This window comes from Nicotiana sylvestris, chromosome 4 (genome assembly GCF_000393655.2).
Source record: "Nicotiana sylvestris chromosome 4, ASM39365v2, whole genome shotgun sequence".
NCBI lineage: Eukaryota > Viridiplantae > Streptophyta > Magnoliopsida > Solanales > Solanaceae > Nicotiana > Nicotiana sylvestris.
The window spans coordinates 71,740,829-71,760,625 of record NC_091060.1 but is presented as its reverse complement, the minus strand read 5'-3'; the positions used below and the strand labels follow the sequence as shown (position 1 = coordinate 71,760,625).

At 40.2% G+C, this 19,797-nt stretch overlaps 1 protein-coding gene across 1 annotated transcript; it reads left to right on the top strand.

Annotated features, from left to right (window-relative positions):
* The first annotated feature begins 1,922 nt into the window (after positions 1-1,922).
* On the top strand, positions 1,923-17,842 carry LOC138889691 (uncharacterized). Its single transcript, XM_070173026.1, has 2 exons — positions 1,923-2,369; positions 17,762-17,842. The coding sequence occupies exons 1-2, from the start codon at positions 1,923-1,925 to the stop codon at positions 17,840-17,842; spliced, it is 528 nt and encodes a 175-aa protein (XP_070029127.1).
* The last annotated feature ends 1,955 nt before the right edge of the window (positions 17,843-19,797 follow it).

Sequence of the window (19,797 nt, the reverse complement as noted above, 5' to 3'; positions counted from 1 at the left end):
ATGCCAAGCACCAGTGCCCAGCCTCAGGCAAACACAACAAGTGTTGCGTGCGCCAATAGCACCGCGTGCGCTGACCCTGACCCGCAAGACAAAGTTGCTTCCATCAGACTTGTTTCTACATTGTAATAAACTAAGTCCTTTTCATTGTAATTATAGGCTAGTTTACATTATTTTCGTTCAGTGTGCTTCTACAGCTTTATTAGGGCAAGTCATGTAACTTTGGTTTATTTTGTTTAAGCATTATTAGGGGGGATCAAACAATCACTTTCTATACTGGTGTCTCTCCACTCGACACCGCATCTTTTGTAATCAGCTTTCATTCATCAATAAAATCATCATCATTATTCAAAACTCAATTCTCTCTCAGCTTCCGCAATTGCTCATGACATTGGTTTTCCCGTACGGCACTGGCAATCTAGTCTAGCGTGCGGAGGGGACCTCATTGGCGGACAGCAACCGCACTGACATTGGTTGCTTAGCCTTACGTTGCCCTTCCAAGGAACATCAGGAAGGCGTTGCATAACAGTTGGTATCAGAGCCTAGGCTCGACATCGGACAAGGGAACTTATTTTCCATCATCACTATTTCTGACCATGGTGAATCATGGGGAGCGCCTAGCATCCCTAGAAGAGACGGTTGACTGATTACAACCCATCGTGGTTACGGTGCCTGATCAAAACAACAACCTAGTACAAAGGTTGGACGACCTGGACCGCCGAATGCGGCAGGCGGAAAATGACATTGCAAACTTCAGTTGTGACTCTGAGGATGACCGACAAATGGCAGCCATCGAAATTGCCAATATTCATGGCAAATTTGAGGACCTCCAAAGGGAGTGTGTCGGCAATTTAGCCCAAAGAGAACAAGAGGCAGACAGACTAACTGCCATGCAGCAAACCATAGATGACTTGACAGGCCAGCTTAATGTTGTCAATGATTCCCTGCAGAGCCTACTTCGTGGAGGCGACAACCACATCAGGGGTGCAACAAACCTCACCCCCATTCCACAAAAACTTAAGATATCGGAGCCAAAGCCATACGACAAATCCCGGGATGCTAAAGAAGTGTAAAACTTCATCTTCGACATCGAATAATACTTCGATGCCGTGGGCCATTTGGAAGAATCCATAAAGGTAGCAACTGCTGCCATGTATCTTCAGGGCGATGCCAAACTTTGGTGGCGGGTCAAATAGGAAGCCATCAAGGCCGGTGAAGATACTCTCCAGACATGGGATGAATTGAAGGCAGCCATTCGCCTGCAGTTCTTCCCCGAAAATGTGGAATACAATGCAAGGAGAAAGCTACGGGAGCTCCGCCACACCAAGTCAGTGCGGGAGTACGTGCACGAATTCTCCACACTCATGCTAAACATACGCGACATGGGGTACAAAGGAAAGCTCTTCACATTCATAGAAGGTTTGAAACCTCATGCCCGTATAGAACTACAGAGACAATGGATAGACACCCTGCCCAAGGCCATTCAAGCTGCAGAATGCCTTGACGATTATCACTTGGGAACTCAGAACGACAGGACCCAGCTGCCTGTCCGAGGGGGATTCAACGGGAACCATCCTAGCAATGGTGGCACAAGCAAAAGTGGGGGAGATCGGAGTGCATCAAAAACTAAGACTTCTCTATCCAGCAGCAACAGTGCTGCATCCATCAACAACAATAAGGGAAGAAAACCTCCCTCAGAATGTCGTTATTGCAGAGGGGCACATTGGAACAATGAATGACCAAACATCAAGATCAATGCTCATCAAACTGTCGAGGATGAATCAGATGCATCAAGCACATCAGAATCAGACCAGGTAGGCGCCTTCAATGCAATTGTTGGCTATATCCCACATGCCTTAGCGGGGACCAGTGCATGTCCTCCTAATAAAATTTCAGGCCCAATCACCAAGAAAGGGAAGGAAAAGATGGATGAGGGGCCTCCTAAGCAAGTGAGGACCCTAATGTTCGTCGAATTGAAAGTGAACGGAAAGCCCATTCACGTATTGATAGACACGGGTGCTACCCTGGACTACTTGGCTTCAACTCAGGTAGAGCGTCTGGGTCTAGTTGTGCAAAAGAGCAAAGGCCGCGTCAAGGCCATCAACTCGCCACCCCAGACATTGGGTGGAATGACTACAAATGTCCCAGTGAAACTTGGCCCATACAAAGGAAGCATCAACCTGCGCATAGCAATCATAGATGACTTCGACATCATAGTAGGTTTGGAGTTCATGAGGCAAACCAACACCATACTGGTACCATATGCCAACATGCTCCTGATGTTGGGAGAAAATGGGGCCAAGCCCTGCACCATACCATGCATTCCCATAAAGACGGTAGCTAGAAACATCTCGGCTATGCAGTTGGAGAAGGTAGTCAACAGACATGAACCCCTGGTTCCGGCTACCCTTCGCAGCAACAATCAGTCATCATGTCATCGGCCTCAAAAGACTGGTGACGCTCCTCAGCGTGTGAAGACTTGTCAGCCATGCCACAAGGACAAGTCGGATCACTCATCACAGACGGGACCCTTGCAGCCATTACATGTCCCACAGAGACCATGGGAAAGTGTTTCCCTCAGATTCATCGCGGGATTGCCCCAAGTTGGTAATCTTGCATCCATCTTGGTTGTCATAGATCACTTTTCAAACTATGAAACCTTCATAGCAGCCCCGCAAAACATCTCAGCAGAAGATACAACTCGACTCTTCTTCTCGCACATTGTCAAACATTGGGGCCTACCCAAAGACATTGTTAGTAGGCACGCCTCACACTTTACTAGCAACTTTTGGACCCATCTCTTCAGGTGCTTTGGGTCAACATTGAGTCACAACTCAGACATCCATCCGCCATCGAATGGCCCGACAGACCGGTTCGATGACATGCTGGAGGAATATCTCTACAACTTTGCAACCGGATCACAGAAGCATTGGGTAAAGCTCTTGGATGTTGCTCAACTGTGTTTCAATTCTCAAAAGAGCCATCATACATACAAAAGCCCTTTTGAAATTGTTACCGAACAACAACCGCTTCTCCCGCAAACGGTGAATGCATCAACCGTGCCAAAATCTCCTCGAGCTACCAACTTCTCGAGCGAATGGGAGCGGAACATGGGGATAGTGCGGAGCTATCTCGTCAGAGCCTAAGAGCGGGCAAAAAGATTCACCGAACAAAATCTTTGCTTTGCCCAACATCATGCAGGGGACAAAGTAATGTTATGCATCCCAAAGCGATACTTGTTTGCAGAGAGGACCCATGACCCTCGCATGCAACAAAAATACATCGGGCCCATGCCCATTGAAAAACACATTGGGAAGTCCACATACCAGGTGAAAACTCCATCCTGGTGGAAGATCCATCCAGTCTTCCATGTCAGCCGCATGAAATCATTGCATCGCTACAAAAGCAAACTCAAAGAACAGAGGGGCGCAGACCTCCCAACTATCACCAGAACAATCATCATCATCATCATCATCATAAGGCTCCGAGGACGGTGCCAACTCAGGTGGGGGAGAATGTCATGGGCTGCTTTCCAGACACGCCCCATGACCCCTTGGCCACACCCCATGGCGGCCTAGCAAGCCTCACAATGCCTAGCACCATAGTCAGCCCCGTGGTCTTGGTTGCACCAAGTTACAAGCGCGCATGCACCTCTGTCGCCCCACCGATGTCGCTCGCCAGTGCCCAGTGGCTGGCCAATGACAACAGCACTGCGCGCACTAACAACTCCGCGCGCAGATCCTGATGCCTTGACAGCACCCAGCTACATGCCCATTCTAGCAGCGCCTCGCGCATAGACCCTGATGCCAAGCACCAGCGCCCAGACTCAGGCAAACACAACAAGTGTCGCGCGCGCCAACAGCACCGCGCGCGTAGACCCTGACCCGCAAGATAAAGTTGCTGCCATCGGACTTGTTTCTACATTATAATATACTAAGTCCTTTTCATTGTAATTATAGGCTAGTTTACATTATTTTCATTCAGTGTGCTTCTACAGCTTTATTAGGGCAAGTCATGTAACTTTGGTTTATTTTTTTTAAGCATTATTAGGGGGGGTCAATCAATCAAACACTTTCAAGCAATCAATTTTCTGTACTGGTGTCTCTCCCCCTCGACACCGCATCTTTTGTAATCAGCTTTCATTCATCAATAAAATCATCATCATCATTCAAAACTCTATTCTCTCTCAACTTCCGCAATTGCTCGTGACATTGGTTTTCCTGCACGGCACTAACAATCTAGTCTAGCGTGCGGAGAGGACCTTATTGTTGGACAGCAACCGCACTGACATCGGTTGCTTAGCCTTACGTTGCCCTTCCAAGGAGCATCAGGAAGGTGTTGCATAACAGTAGTGATGTCTTCATTATTCCTGGGGACGACCACTTCCTTGCCCTCCCAGTTGCAGTCTACCAGAATTGTGGGGAGCGTATCCTCAGTAACGGATCAAATGTACCTCAATGCTCCCTCGCCTCAATCATATTGACTAGAGGCCTTCTCGACTTTGAAGTCGTTTTCAATGGAACAGCCCCCGGGAACGAAGCTCTTCAAAGTAAGCTCCTGGGCCACCTCAGGAACAACTACCTTGGCACCCATGGTCGGGTTGGAAGTTGGAGGGATGGGTTGTTACGTTACGGATTTGAAAGATTTTGCTATCGAATTATGGAAAATATGAAGGTTTGACGGTAAGGATGAAGGTTTGAAGATGAGGATGAAGATTTGAAGATGAGGATGAAGATATGAAGGTCTGACTTGAAGATTTAAAGAAAGAGTATGAAGATTTGAAGACCTGGAAAACAATGTATGAAGACTTGCAGGGGTTAGAGTTAAGTGAAGAATTCGAAGGTAAATCAAAAAGATCTGGAGTCGAAAAGTAAAAAAGTGAAAAAGGTTTCACATTCGAGGACGGGCAATCGGCGGCTGACACATGTCTGAACACAGAACAACATGACTAATAGGCGTTTTCTTGACCCCTTAACTCAGTTGTAGCGTACGAAAGAAGGAATCGAGGTTAATTTATCGCTTATCGTCGCCTCGATAAATTTACTCTGCGGTAAATGAGGGGCCTATCTGTGTATGGGTAAAATTGGGGGAAAAATTTTCCCCGATTCCCTGATGAAGGAACAAAGGGTAAGCACAGCTCGAAATGATTATAATCGAGGTTCAGATGCCTCTCGTATTGAAATCCGGGAGGAGTGAACGATTTATCTGAGAACGAACACGGTAAAATGATGGACCCTGGCCAAGTATTGCTTCTGGACCTCGGAGGACGCAGTGAACAGTTATGCATGATGAGAAGGAGGCCGTAATATTCGCCCTTAACCAGTTATTACGGCGCGAATCCTGTTCAGTATCAACTATCAAACAACATTTACCTTTTTAGACTGGTACTAGGACTGAAATTCCCCTACTATATAAATGGGAAGGTTTTATTTATTCTGATACATTGTGACAGGCAAATAAAAGCAATAAAAAGTTTACTTTTGTCTTCTAGCTACTGTTCAAGGTATTATTCATTTATTCTTTTCTTCACTTACGACCGAGCTTGAATCGAGGTCCAATCGAGGACGAATTCTACTTTTGAATCTAAGATCAGGTTTGGTCATTACATTGCGATTGGTTTAATAATTTTTTTTCTTTAATTCATTCGTATTTAATTAAACCACGTATCTTTAAAACCGCGTACAAATTTAATTGTTACTCATTTTTTAGGTAAACAAAGACCAAACATTTTGTTTTCTTTTGATACTATAGTTGTTCCTATTTAAAAATCGATATGTTCATGTATTGATTGATAGTTTAGAATCTCATAATAAATTTCAAAATACTGCACCGTATTAATTATATTGTATTGCAAGCCAGATAGCTCAACTTGTATTTAATTATGTGATGTATTTCCTAGATCTCAAGTATGTTAGTGGAGTATATCTTTTCTCATAAATTGTGACTTAAAAAAATTACTTTCCTGACTGTAAAATGACAAACAAAATAACATATCTTCACTTGTATTTGGTTGTTGAGAAGATTAAGTTTAAGTAAATGAAAAAACGAGTTGCTAAATTTTTTTCATGGATTATCAAAGTTTATTTGGAAAGTACAAGTAACGCCGTGCTATCCATATTTGTTTATGGAATTACTGATAAACTTTGTCTTAATTACTATTTTCAATTTATATTAATTATAGTTGTTTCATGTTCCAACTATCCACTTATTTAGCAAGTTATGACTGTGTATATATTTTTTCTGAAAGCATTACATCTTTATACAGTAATTGTTTTGGAGGAGTCGAGGCTTTGGCTTTAGTGAAAAGACCTTACGGAAGAAAATTAATTAGTAAGTTATAAAAATAATATTATGTCTACAAAACGAGCAAATGATATTCTATCAGTGTTTACTTGTAAATTTAGCTATCACGTCCGTTTAAATGGGAAACTTCATCATAAATTGGAATGAAGAATCACATGATGTGAAGTGGCAAAACCTTTTGTTCTATCGTATTTCAAATCTCAATTTCCCATCTTAACTGACTGGATTTTGTGTGATTAATTGTGTATACAGTGGAAATTGGGGCTACCCGATTTCATCCCTTGATGGAAAAAGTGGTACCACGTCGGAAGACCAGGACGTCGAGCTCGGGATCGAAGCTCCTTTCAAAAGTCGAGGTCGATAACATTTACCGATGTCAAAAGAAGACGTGCTTCGAAATGATGCAGGTATGATTCAGTAACGGAAAGAGCGAGATACCCGCAACGGGCCGGATATCATGGTGTGAATTTCGGAATGGATTGGTCTTTGGCGGTTAAACAATTATCAAATATGATTTTCTACTATAATTAGAAGTGTGCCTTATGTAGGACTCCCCTACTATATAAAGGGGATCACATTCATTTGTAAAGGCCATTATTCAATAATAAGAAATATACGCACATTACTCTCTTGCTATTTCACGTACTGTTCATCAGAGTTGTTTTATCATTTGTTATTCCCATCTTCATACCTCGAGACTGTCACAGGTTGAGGTCGAGATTTAGCTTACACATTGGTTTGATCTACTTTATTCTTTAACTTATCTATTTAATTCCTTGTTTATCAAATGGTGTTGAATTAAATCACATATTCTTAAAATCATAATATAAGTTTAGTTGTTACTCGAATTTTAGGGTAAACAAATTGATGTATAATTCTCATTTATGAGCCAACACATGGAAATGGTAAGCAAAAAATAATGTAAATACACTAAGGATTCGTTTGGTACACGAGATAAGATGGAATAAGGTGAAATATCCAGGATTAAGTTTGAGATTTAATTTATACTATGTTTGATTGGCGGTATAAAATTATTCTGATATAAATATTGGACTTGAGCCCGTGCTTGCACGGGCTAACCTCACTAGTATTATTTTATTACTTTACTTATATAGAAGCCACTAAGGAGAGAAGCTTAGGGTCGTTGGGGGTATCTTTAAAATTTCTGATTTATCTTTATTATCCTTAGACAATTGTGTTATTCTCAGCATGGGTGGGCCCATCTGATAAAATTTGACTTTCCCATTTGTCCAACCCTAACATCAAATTTCACACAAAAATGGTGTAACACCAAATTTACTCCAACCATTACACTATTTTTTACACTAAATCTTTTCTCTCTTTTATATTATATTATTATCTTCTATTTACTTTTCATTTTTTATTTCCTTCAAACTAATACTATCTTTTTTTTTCCATATTCATTATATATAATTCACATTCACCACTTATATAATCATTTATTACAAAATTATTTTAAAGGATAAATCAACTAAAAGTGAAATCATTGATAAAAGATAATTAAATAAATATTACATCATAGTCAAATTTAATTTAAGTACCACATAAATATTTTTTATACAATAATAATAATAATAATAATAATAAAATTATCTTATAATTTTATATAAATATAATATATACAAAAATTAATATATCAAAAAATAGGATATAAAATTAAAATTATAAAGATCTTAATATAAAAATTAATTATAAACACAATATATGATAAATTAAAAGTTTAAAAAATAAAAAGATTGAGTAAAATAATAATAAACTAAATTTGGAGTGATGAATAGTGTTGCACCAAAATTGTGTGCAACACTATTCATGCTCTATAATGGTGGAAGATTTAGTGTTGCATTGGAACAAAAAAATACCATTTCTGGCACCAAATTTGAATTTGGAGCAAGAAATGGTGTAGCCTTGGAGATGGTCTTAAGACGCCTTTTCAGTTTCTCAAGTCCTCTATTTTTTTGTTTCGCTTTTTAAGTTACTCTTTATTTGTCACGTTGTAATGTTTATTGGGCATCCAAATTTATGAATTGGGGCTGATGTAAAATTAAAAAAAATTATTTTCTTAAAGAATTTTTTTTTTTGAACAAATATAATTTACTTGAACTTGTTCTTTCTCAATCGAAAAAGAAATTTTAAAGGTGGATTATGCATTATGTTACCTTAAGTAATAGGTACTCATCAAGTATAAAAAAATTAATTTTTACTTATGTAGTTTAAATTTAAACCATATAAACCGCATCATCACACCCAAACCAAAGGGGCATGAATGGAACCCCGACCTTATTTACCGAGCATCAACGTAACGTAAATCAATAACCATTCTAGCGCATATCAGTGGGCCTGAAGGCCATCATATGATAATTTAATGAAGCATGAGAGACTATCCAACGATAAATAATGCAAAAGCACATACTTAAGTGAATACATGGGACATACAAGCCGACGAGGCCGTACAAACTTCTATGCTCAGGAAATTAGTCTACAAGCCTCTAGAGAGTACGTAACATCAAAAGGTCAGGACAGGGTCGCGCCATACCCATAAACATATGTACATAAGCATACCGACTCAAAAGGCAACTCCGGAGCAAGTGAAGTTCCCCAACACCTTTCGTTGAGCTGATAACCTAATGAGAAGGATCGTCAACCTGTCTATCGGGACCTTCAGACATGAAATGCAACGTCCCCAAACAAAAAGGGATATCAATACAAATAAAGTGCCGAGTATATAAAGCAAGAAATCATAAGTAAAAATAGTAATGTAAATAGAGATAAGGAAGAGACAACCTGTAACTTTGAATACCGCTAAGGGCGTATGACAACATGTATGTGTTCATTTAAAAACAAATACATATATAAGCCACTATGTGGGGCTAACATATATATATATATAAGCATGAGTGACACATAAAAAGACATCATGAACCTTTCTGAGTGGCGTAAGATCGGTAAAACCTTCGAATAGGTTAGGGGACTAACATCATAAATATACGTCTCATTAAGAGTCAAAGACCAATACAATGGATCAGAAATACAAAAAACATAAGTTTCTAAACTATTAAAAGTAGAGCCATTATAAGTATCGTTCGTTTATGTTTCATTCATTTAGAATCATGCCAAAAGAAGGAATGAAAGTAAGTTAACATACCTTGTCCAATTTTGCCTCAACAATCCCAATTCAAACATCCTGCAACGTACCTCAATCTACATAGTAACAAGTACATAAATATTACTAGTGAATTACTAATTAACATGATGAGCGGCAAGCTCAAACTGAACCCAACTGTCATGACCCTAAAACTGACCTGGTCGTGATTGCGTCTATCGCGAAACTAAGCCAACCGACAAAACCCAAAACCAATTAGGAAATCATAAGAAGCCATTTTAATCCATTAATTAACTAAAATCCCATAATATAAGTTTAAACAAGCAGTGCGGATATATAACACAAGCCCGACATCGGGGTGTCACCAGTCATGAGCAACTACAAAATCTTCTAAGAACAAGGAAGGCTAACATAGTCCGAAAATAAAATATTAAGACAATCTGAGTAAGGTAAGAAGAAGAAGTGCAGGGCTGCGAATGCCAAACAACTACCTAGCCAACTCCGGAGACCTACTGGAAGATTGATTAACACTCATTATCGCGTCCCGAGACTCCTGGTCTGCACACAATGTGCAAGATGTAATGTGAGTACGCCAACTCAGTAATTAATATAAGTAAAAGCAGCTGAGCAGTAAGAAAATAGGTAATTCCACATCATAGCACTACAGCAAAATAGTGTATGTCCAGAACAGTACAGTAAATCAATTAACTCGTAAAACAACTCAGTTCAGTAAAAACTTTTTAAAATATCTTTCAATAGTTTCAAACGAGTTGTGAAAACATTGAGTAAAAGGATAGAAACGTAAATAACCCCTCGGGCAAAAGGTGTACCAAAAACTGCCCTTTGGGCAAAATACTAACAAAACCAGCCCCTCGGGCTACCTCACAATCACTCGTAATCAGCTCCTCGGGCAACAACATGAAACAACAACAGCCCCTCGGGCAATATCACATCACTCACACTGGGTACCCGCGCTCACTAGGGGTGTTCAGACTTCGGAGGGGCTACTACAGCTCAAGCGTTATCACAAGCCATCTCGTAGCATAACAAATCAGGCCCCGGCCTCTCATATATCACAAATCAGTACAACATGATATGGCGCGCAACCTGATCCCAAAATATCCTCACAACACAGGCCCTTAGCCTCACTCAGTCAGAAACCTCTCAAGCCACTCGGGCAACAGTAAAATATGATGCTCAGCCCAAAATATCATTTAAAATATCAAAACGGAGTAAATACGGTTGAGTTATGAAAATAGTAGAATACAGTATGACTGGGTACAAATATTAAGTCAAAACAGTGAGGAATAGTAGTAAAAAGCTCCTAAGGGTCCAAAACAGTTGGGGCGAGGCCTAGATATGGCATTCAGCCCAAACATGGAAATACTTTCCAAAACACAATGATATCAAACAATTTTCAATCAAATACGCGACTTAGCAGTCGTATGGGACGGACTCAGTCACAATTCCCAATGGTGCACGACCCCACACTTATCATCTAGCGTGTGCGTCACCTCAAAGTACCACAACGATGTGAAATTCGGGGTTTCATACCCTCAGGACAACATTTACAATCATTACTTACCTCAATTCTGTCCAAACTCTAGAATCCTTATCCTCCAAATCTAACCAAAATCAGTATCATAGCATTAATATGCGCTAAAGGAACAAAGCCCAAGCGAAAATGATCAAATTAACTCAAAAATCCCGAAATTGGCAAAACCCGACCTTGAGACGACGTCTTGTAATCCGATAAAATACATCAATAGAATACTTATCCTCCCATGAGTCCATACATACCAAGAACATCAAAATTGGACCTCAATGGCCCTTCAAATTCCCAATTTATACTCTACAATTTCAAGCCCTAATTCCCCAATTTTAGGCTTTAAATCCCACTAATTTCATGCCTAAATAGTTAGAAATCACCCTAGAATCGAGTATTGAGTTCAAAAACCTTACCTTCAAGTGTTTCGCTTTGATTTCCCCTTCAATCACTCTCAAAAAGCATCAAAGCCATTCAAAAATGGTGAGAAATGGGCTAAAAATCGCGAATATGGGTTTTTATACATTCTGCCCCGGTGCTCTCTTCATCGCGAACGCGACCGTCCTCTCGTGTTCGCGTAGACCAAACTCAGACTACCTCCGCTTAACCCTTCGTGAATGCAGCAACTTCTTCATGAACGCGATGCTTAACCATCTCACTTCTTCGCGAACGTCGACCTCTCCTCGCGAACGCGTAAACCAAAGACCTGGGGTCCCCAACTACCTCACTCCTCTTCGCGAATGCGACCCCACTCACGCGTCCACGATGCACATGCTGCCTTAACCTTCAGATTCGTGTCCTCTCCTTCGCGAATGCATAGAACAAAATCCACCACCACAGAATACACTCTTCGCGAATGCGAGACACCCTCCGCAAACGCGATGAACAAAATCACTACAACAGAAAACCAATAAAATCTGCTAGCTCCTCAAGTCCAAAAATGACCCGTTGAGCATCAAAACACATCTGAGGCCCTCGGGACCTCAACCAAACATGCCAATACATCCCATAACATCATTCAAACTTGTTCCAACCTTCGGAACACTCAAAACAACATCAAATCACCCTCGGATTCAAGCCTAAGGATTCTAGAACTTCCAAATTCTGCAAGTCTATCAAACCTCACCCGAATGACTTGAAAGTTTTTACACATGTCACAAATGACACAAAGGACCTACCCAAATTTCCGGAATTTCATTCCGACCCGATATCAAAATTTCCGCTGTCGACCGGAAAATGCAAAATTTTTAATTTCGCCAATTCAAGCCTAAATCTACCACAGACCTCCAAAATACATTCCGATCATATTCCTAAGTCCCAAATCACCTAACGAAGCTATCCGAACCATCGGAATTCATATCTGAGACCTTTTTCACATAAGTCAACATCCGATTGGCTTTTCCAAGTTAAGCTTACTCAAAAGAGACTAAGTGTCTCGTTTCTCTACAAAACTACTTCAAACCCGAACCAACCATCCGAATACCATATAATACAGCTGAACAAGACATAAGGAAGCTGAAATGGGAGAAATGGAGCGGTAATTCATGAAACGACCGGCCGGGTCGTTACACCAACTTAAACCCATTTACCCTTCTTAAGCCTTTACTTCAATACAATAACATATCCATCATAACAATAAGCTGAATTTAAGATTTTTCAACCTTATATTCATCTTCATAACAAAACTAAACAACCCAACAAGAGGTAACTACAACATGAACAACTTTCAAACATTATGTGGCCATTTCTTCTTCTAGCTTATAACCCCATCCAAACAACCAATATATATAAAAGCGTAATAATAAAAACAACATCATAACCAAGTTATTTTTCAGAATTTCTAGCCACAAGAAGCCATATATACCACTCCAAAATAGTCGAACATGAGACAACAATATCTTACACAATTTCAAATATTATCTTGTAGTTTTTAATCCGAACAACTTAACCAACATATAAATAATCCTAAGCACAAGAAAGAGGATATTATAATTACCTAAACTAGTAAAAACAACCTGGAATCCAAGCTTTACTTAACTCACAACAGCCATTAATCATACCACAACACAATAGAGGTATTATTCTTCACCTTAGCTAACATTTGATGTTGGATTTGGATATGAACACTTGATTTTCACCTTGAACCCTTAGGGATCTATTGATAGGTATTAGCAGAGTGAGAGGGTTAAGTTTTATCGAAAACTGGCCATAAATGAATCTTCCAACCACTTTAAAACGTTCAAAGGTCGGCCACCGCCTAAGTAGGTCCCATAGGGGTTGCCTAACTCGTAAAAATGGTAATAGCTCCCTACTCCAAAATTGTATTGATGAATGAATAAATGAATTGAAAACTAGACTCGTGGATATTCATTTTGATGGGTGGATCACCCCGTAACTTCAAGTGTAGTGAGAGAAAAACTCAGTGACATTAAACCCATATTTCAGTTTATGAACATAACCTGTGATAACGTTTGTCGATTTTTGTTTTAAGACTTGTTTTAAACATAACTTACGAATACCATATGTTTCAATCACATTAAAACACGACCTTCTTAAAATATTAAGTACTCCTAGCTTCAACGCGAAATATGTGTTATAACATCTTTGATTCGTTTAATCTTCAACCCTCACGATACTTTTTTAATACTTATTTTAACCCATCATTATCTTTGTAAAGGTCATTAAATTCTACGGCTCATATTTGTTCACTTACATTGGATTCTAACATGAAAGCATAGGGTGTAACATCCTTCTCTCCTTAGGAACATACATCCTTGAATGTATAGGCTTCTTAGAGGAAAAAGTAGCACTTATAGATTTTATAAAAATTTTGACAGAGTATCTTCTATAAACACTTAGTTCCAGTGTTTGGAGCTTAAGTTGTAAGTTGACCTAGGGTTGACTTTTTTATAAACTACCTCGGATTCATGTTTTAATAGTTCCAATATGTTTGTATAGTGATTTTTGACTTAGGCATATGTATGTATTTGGAGGTTCCTAAGATGTTTTGGCTCTTTTTGCCGAAAGTTGGAAATTTAAAGGTTTAGAAAGTTCATAGGTTTGACCATGAGTTAACTTTGAGGCTATCTGGTTCGGACATTTTTTGGGGACATAGAATATGTCCATTTTATCATTTGGAATTTGTATCCAAAGTTTGGTCTCATTTCGAGTTGGTTTGGTAGGAATCAGACAGTTGGTTGTGAATATTAAAGTTCTTGAACTTTAAGGCTTGAATAATATGTTTTGGTGTTTCATTCATTGCTATGGATGTTATTTTGATATTTTGAGCTTGCTAGCGTGTTTGTATGAGGTTTATATAATTATGTCTCAGGTGAGTTTCGAATTGGTTTTGGGAAGGTTCAAATTGTTGGTGCTGCAGACCTCACAATTGGGATGGTCCACTCATAATTGCGTAGGTATGCATTTGCAGAGTCCTGATCACTTCTATAAAGGATGCCTGAGAAGGCCATCTTCGGTTTGCAAAAGCTGGTGTCTCGATTGCGACATCCACAATTGCAAAGAAGTGTCTGTATTTGCGACACTTGGTCGCATTTACGAGTTTCCTAGTCACAATTGCAACGGAAAAAGTTAAGGGATCCAGTTCGCATCTGTGAGCCTTTTATCACATTTGCAAGGCTCGCAATTGCGAAACCCAAGTCACATTTGCGACTTCTGCATCTAATTATCAACAAGGGATTTCGAGACTGAGACCCGTTTTCTCATATATTGAACTTTAGACTTGGAGAGGGGCAATCTATTAAGAGGATTTATACAAGGTAAGAGAGTAAGTGATTTCTACTTGATTTTGATATTATATCTTGTTTCCCCATGAATTATTACACCTAGAGTATGGAATTTGAAAGAGAATTTTGGGGGTCTTTTACTATATTCATGGTAGTTTAGGACTTCATTTTTGTTTTATTGAACTTTAAACAGATGTTATATTTTTCGTCTTATCAACTTTGTAAAACTAAATCATAGTGGCTCGTGACTTGTACTACCAGTCCTTGGGATAGTTTTATTGAATTCCTTGCTATTTTTATTATTAACATTGATGAATTTCTAATTATAGTCGTAACTTAAACTGTTTAGCTTACCTAGCGGGTTGGGATATGTGCCATTACGACTTGGTTGAATTTTGGACCGTGACTATTAGACATGATACTTACTGATTACACATTATTTTTGTATTTATCTACACTTCCGCACACTTTTGTGTAGACCTTGGTACGGGAACTAGCGGCTTTCATGAGGGCATTTAGTGGTTGTTTGGAGACTTCATGGTGATATGTCGTTCTCGCTTACTAGCTTAAGGATTGTGATGACCCAAAACGTCATCTCGTGTTTTAAAACCCAATTCGGGGTTCCGAAGCCTTCAAGACCTCATTTTCTTTCTCCTCGATTTGTGTGCGCAGTCGGGGCGCTCTTCCGAAAAGCCCTTTTGTGAAAAATTTGAGAAAAATGTCAGCTTTACCTTTAAATTAAATTTAAGTTGACTTTGGTCAACATTTTGGGTAAACGGATCTAGACCTGTGATTTGAGGGTCTCGGAGGGTCCGTAGAAAAATATAGGACTTGGGAGTATGCCCGAAATTGAATTACGAGGTCCCTAGCCCAAGAAATGAATTTTTGAAGAAAATTGTTTAACTGAAAATATAAGAAGTTTGGAAATTGAACAATGTTTGAATTTGATGGTATCGGGCTCGTATTTTGGTTCCGGAGCCCAGTACAGGTTTAATACGGTATTTAAGTTGTGTCTATAAAATTTGGTAAGAAACGGAATTCATATGACGTGATTCGGACCCTCAGTTGTGAAAATGGTAACTTTAAGAGTTCTTGAGATTTTCATTGATTTTGAGGCTAAATTCGTTGTTTAAGATGTTATTTGGTCGATTTGATCGCACGAGCAAGTCCGTATGATGTTTTTAGGTTTGTGTACATGTTTAGTTAAGAGCCCTGAGGGCTCGGGTGAGTTTCGGATAGGCTACGGGGTGATTTACACTTAGAAAATCTTGTATAAGTTGTTGCTTCTAGTATCCAGGCATTTTGTGCTTCGTGGTCGCGAAGCCACTCGCGTGATCGCGAAGTGTACTCAGAGCTGGGGTTGGGTTTGTTCATCGCAAACGCATAGCCACGGTCATGAACACGGAGCGCTGGGGGCTGCACTACGCGAACGTGACCGGTGTCACGCGAACACGTATAGTAAAATAGAGGTGGGCTGGGAATCGATCATTTCTTCTACATGAACGCATACAGTGGTCCGCGAACAAGAAGGTCGGGGGGCATACCCTTAGCGAATGCGTGGAAGATCTCGCAATCGTGTAAGCCTGAGGAAGGCTGCTCTTCGCGAACGCGACAGTGCTCACGCGAACAAGATGAACATTGTTGCCCAGCACTTAAAACAGAAATAGAACAGGAAGAAGCCATAATTTCATATTTTTAAAAACTAGAAGGAGTAGAGGAGATTTTCAAGAGACAAGTTCTTCCCCAAAGTGTTGGTATATGATTCTAAACCACTTTCTTTCAATTACCCATTGCATTTCATCAATGTTTATCCAAAAATCTAGGGTTTTCATGGTAGAATTGGGAATTTGGGTAGAATTAGGGCTTTTTGTATAATTGGAATTTAGACCTCGATTTGGGGTCGGATTTCGAAACTAATTGCATATTCGGGCTTGTGGGTGAATGCGTAATCGAGTTTTGGTCTGAACCTCGAGTTTTTACCAAGCGGGCCTGGGGTCGCTTTTTAACTTTTTGGGAAAAATGATAGAAAACCTATAATTTAACATTGGAGTTGCATTCTTTAGCATTTATTGATATTGTTAAGTTAATTATGGAGAGATACAAGTGAATTGGAAGTTGAATCTAAAGGGAAAGTGATATTTGAGGCTTGCATTTTGCCGTTGAATCCGAGGTAAGTGTTTGGTCTAACCTTAGCTTGAAGGAATACGTGTTGTGTCTTATTTTCTATGTGCTAGTGTCGAGTACGGCTTATAGGTGTGGTGACGAGTATCTATACGTTGGTATCAAGCATGCCCGTGAGTCTTATACTAGGATTATAGTGACTTTTATAATGTGTTGTTTATGCTTACATTGATGATTACCACGATGGAACAAGAATTATGACAAATTCTTGGTAATTGACATTTGTCGAGTATTGGCTCAAGTTGAGGTTTATTTTGTGAAGTTACTGTTGAAATTAGATTGGTTATAGTAGATCGTGGGTTGCTGCCTTCAGTCCACATGAGACCCGAGGTAGATCTGTCGACGTTCGCAGATTCTGGAGTCCCCTTCTTTATGTTCTAGTTATACTGTCTCTTTTCATTTCGAGAACATTTGTATTTTCTTTCTAAACTAGTATTCGTAGAAATTCATAGATATTCGTGAAATTGTGACACCAGATCATTAGGGTAGAGATGTATTGGAGTATTTGAACAGTTACGTTACTTCCGCATTTTATATCTGTTTAACTTTATTTATTAGTTATTTTTATTTGGGTTAGTTGATAATATGTTAAAAATCGTAGTAGTTAGCTTGCCTAGCTTTCACTAGTAGGTACCATCACGATCCCGAAGGTGGGAAATCCGAGTCGTGACAAGTTTGTATCAGAGCACTAGGTTGCCTAGGTCTCACAATTCACGGACAAGCTAGGTAGAGTCTGAGGGATCGGTACAGAGACGTCTGTGCTTATCCTCCAGAGGCTACAGAGTTCAGGAATAACTTCACATCTATTCTTCCCTGTTGTGCGATTTGACTTCTCAATGTTAATTGAACTTCTACTATGTTCTTTCGTAGATGGCGAGAACAAGCGCTTCTTCATCCGCTGATCAGCAGCTTGAGCCCCCAGTGGCAGCTCCTACGAGGGGCAGAAGATGAGGCCGAGGTCGTGCTAGAGGCCGAGGCAGGGCTCATCCTATAGCAACAGCACCAGTGGCGGAGCCTCAGGTAGGGCTGCTTATCGGGAGGATTGGGAGGCTATTTACTCTTAATGGTTTGGCTTATCGGTTATCGTCTTTTAAATGTATTAATCCGCTAGCCACCCTATAAGATAGAGGGCGGATTGGTATCGGTGTAGCTCTTATCGGGCGGTTATCGGGTGGTTTATCGGCCTAATTCAATTTATATTTTGTTCATTAATTGTTTGCTAACAGCCTAGCATACAAATTCGGAAATCGAAATTGCACATTGAGTCTAGACATACATATCTGTTAATGCCTACATAAGAATGATGTAATGTGTCATGTGTTGGAGAGTGAAAAAAACATAACACATTGTACATTGTAGGCTACACTAATTGAAGATAAACTGAATGAGTTGATTCATTACCTTTCCAACATTGCCATTGATAAAGATGTTACTGCAATTGAGATCTCTATGAATAACACAAGGGTCATGAGTGTGTAGATAATCAAAGCCTTGAAGTATTTTCCTAGACCACTTCTTCAATGCCTTAATCGAAACATGACGATGCTTCTTCCTATAAACCCTCAAATTACCAGAGGCACATTCGTCAGTTATGAAATTGAGGATGTTATGTTCATTGTCTTTCTAGACATGATATAGTACTATGATGTTGTAATTCTTCAAGTTCTTCAACATTGCAATCTCCGAATGGATCTTCAATAGTGCAATCTCTGGAAGTGGAAGGGTTTTGATATTTAGTATATATATGGATAAATATAAATTTTATATGTATTCTTAACGGGTTAACGGATTAATCGTTAAGAAAATTGAATAATCCACCCCCAAACTAATAAGCCGTTAATAAAAAAATTTCAATCCATTCCCCGTCCGTTAAATCGTTAACCCGATACCAATAAGCCATTAAGCTTCGGTTTCGGTTTCGGTTCGGTTTCGGATTGGTTTTGAACACCCTAGCCTCAGTAGAGTTTGAGGAGGAGGCTCTAGCCCAGACCGTTCCAGCACGGCTAACTCAGGTTCCAGAGGGGTTCATCGCTACCCCGGTACTCTAGGATGCTCTAGTCCGTCTTGTGGGCCTTATGGAGAGTGTCACCCAGGCAGGCTTACTTCCTGTGGCACCAGCCATTTCTCAGGCTGGAGGAGGAGCAGAGACTCTCGCTACTCGCACTCCAGAGCAGATGGCTCCTCAGTTCCATACTCCAGCAGCTCAGCCAGTTGGGGTAGTTCATCTGGGTATTGTAGCTCAGACCAATGATGGAGCATCTATGTCTGTTGATGCTTTGTGGAGGTTGGACAGGTTCACCAAGATTTTCACTACTACCTATGGTGGTACATATTCAGAGGATCCCCAGGATTATTTGGACAGTTGTCATGAGGTTCTACAGAACATGGGGATAGTGGAGACCAATGAGGTCGACTTTGCTGCTTTTCGTCAGTCAGGTTCCCCCAAGACTTAGTGGAGGGACTATTGTTTGGCTAGACTAGTTGGGTCGCCTGCTTTGACGACCAATTCTCTTAGTTATTTCTGGAGAAGTTTCTTCCTATCACTCAGAGGGAGGACTATCGGAGGCAATTTGAGCATCTCTAGCAGGGTTCTACGACCGTCACTCAGTACGAGACCAGATTTATTGCCTTGGCCTGTCATGCTCTTGTAGTACTTCCCACCGAGAGAGAGAGGTGAGGCATTTTATTGAGGGAATAGCTCAGCCTATCAGATTGTAGATGGCTAAGGAGACAGGGAGTGAGATTTCTTTCCAGGATGCGGCCAATATAGCCAGGCGAGTTGAGATGGTTCTATTACAGGGGAGTGGTCAGGGGTCTAATAAGAGGCCTTATCATTCTGGCAGGATTAGTGGTGCCTCATCTGGAGGTAGGGATTCTTTTTGTAGAGGCCATTCTCCCAGGCTATT

What these genes read in the sequence shown, in the direction of transcription:
- LOC138889691 (XM_070173026.1), top strand. Translation starts at nt 1,923, where the DNA reads ATGGATGAGGGGCCTCCTAAGCAAGTGAGGACCCTAATGTTCGTCGAA. An exon ending in CGGCTATGCAGTTGGAGAAG is followed by an intron (nt 2,370 to 17,761) that starts GTAGTCAACAGA and finishes GTTCTTTCGTAG; the next exon opens with ATGGCGAGAACAAGCGCTTC.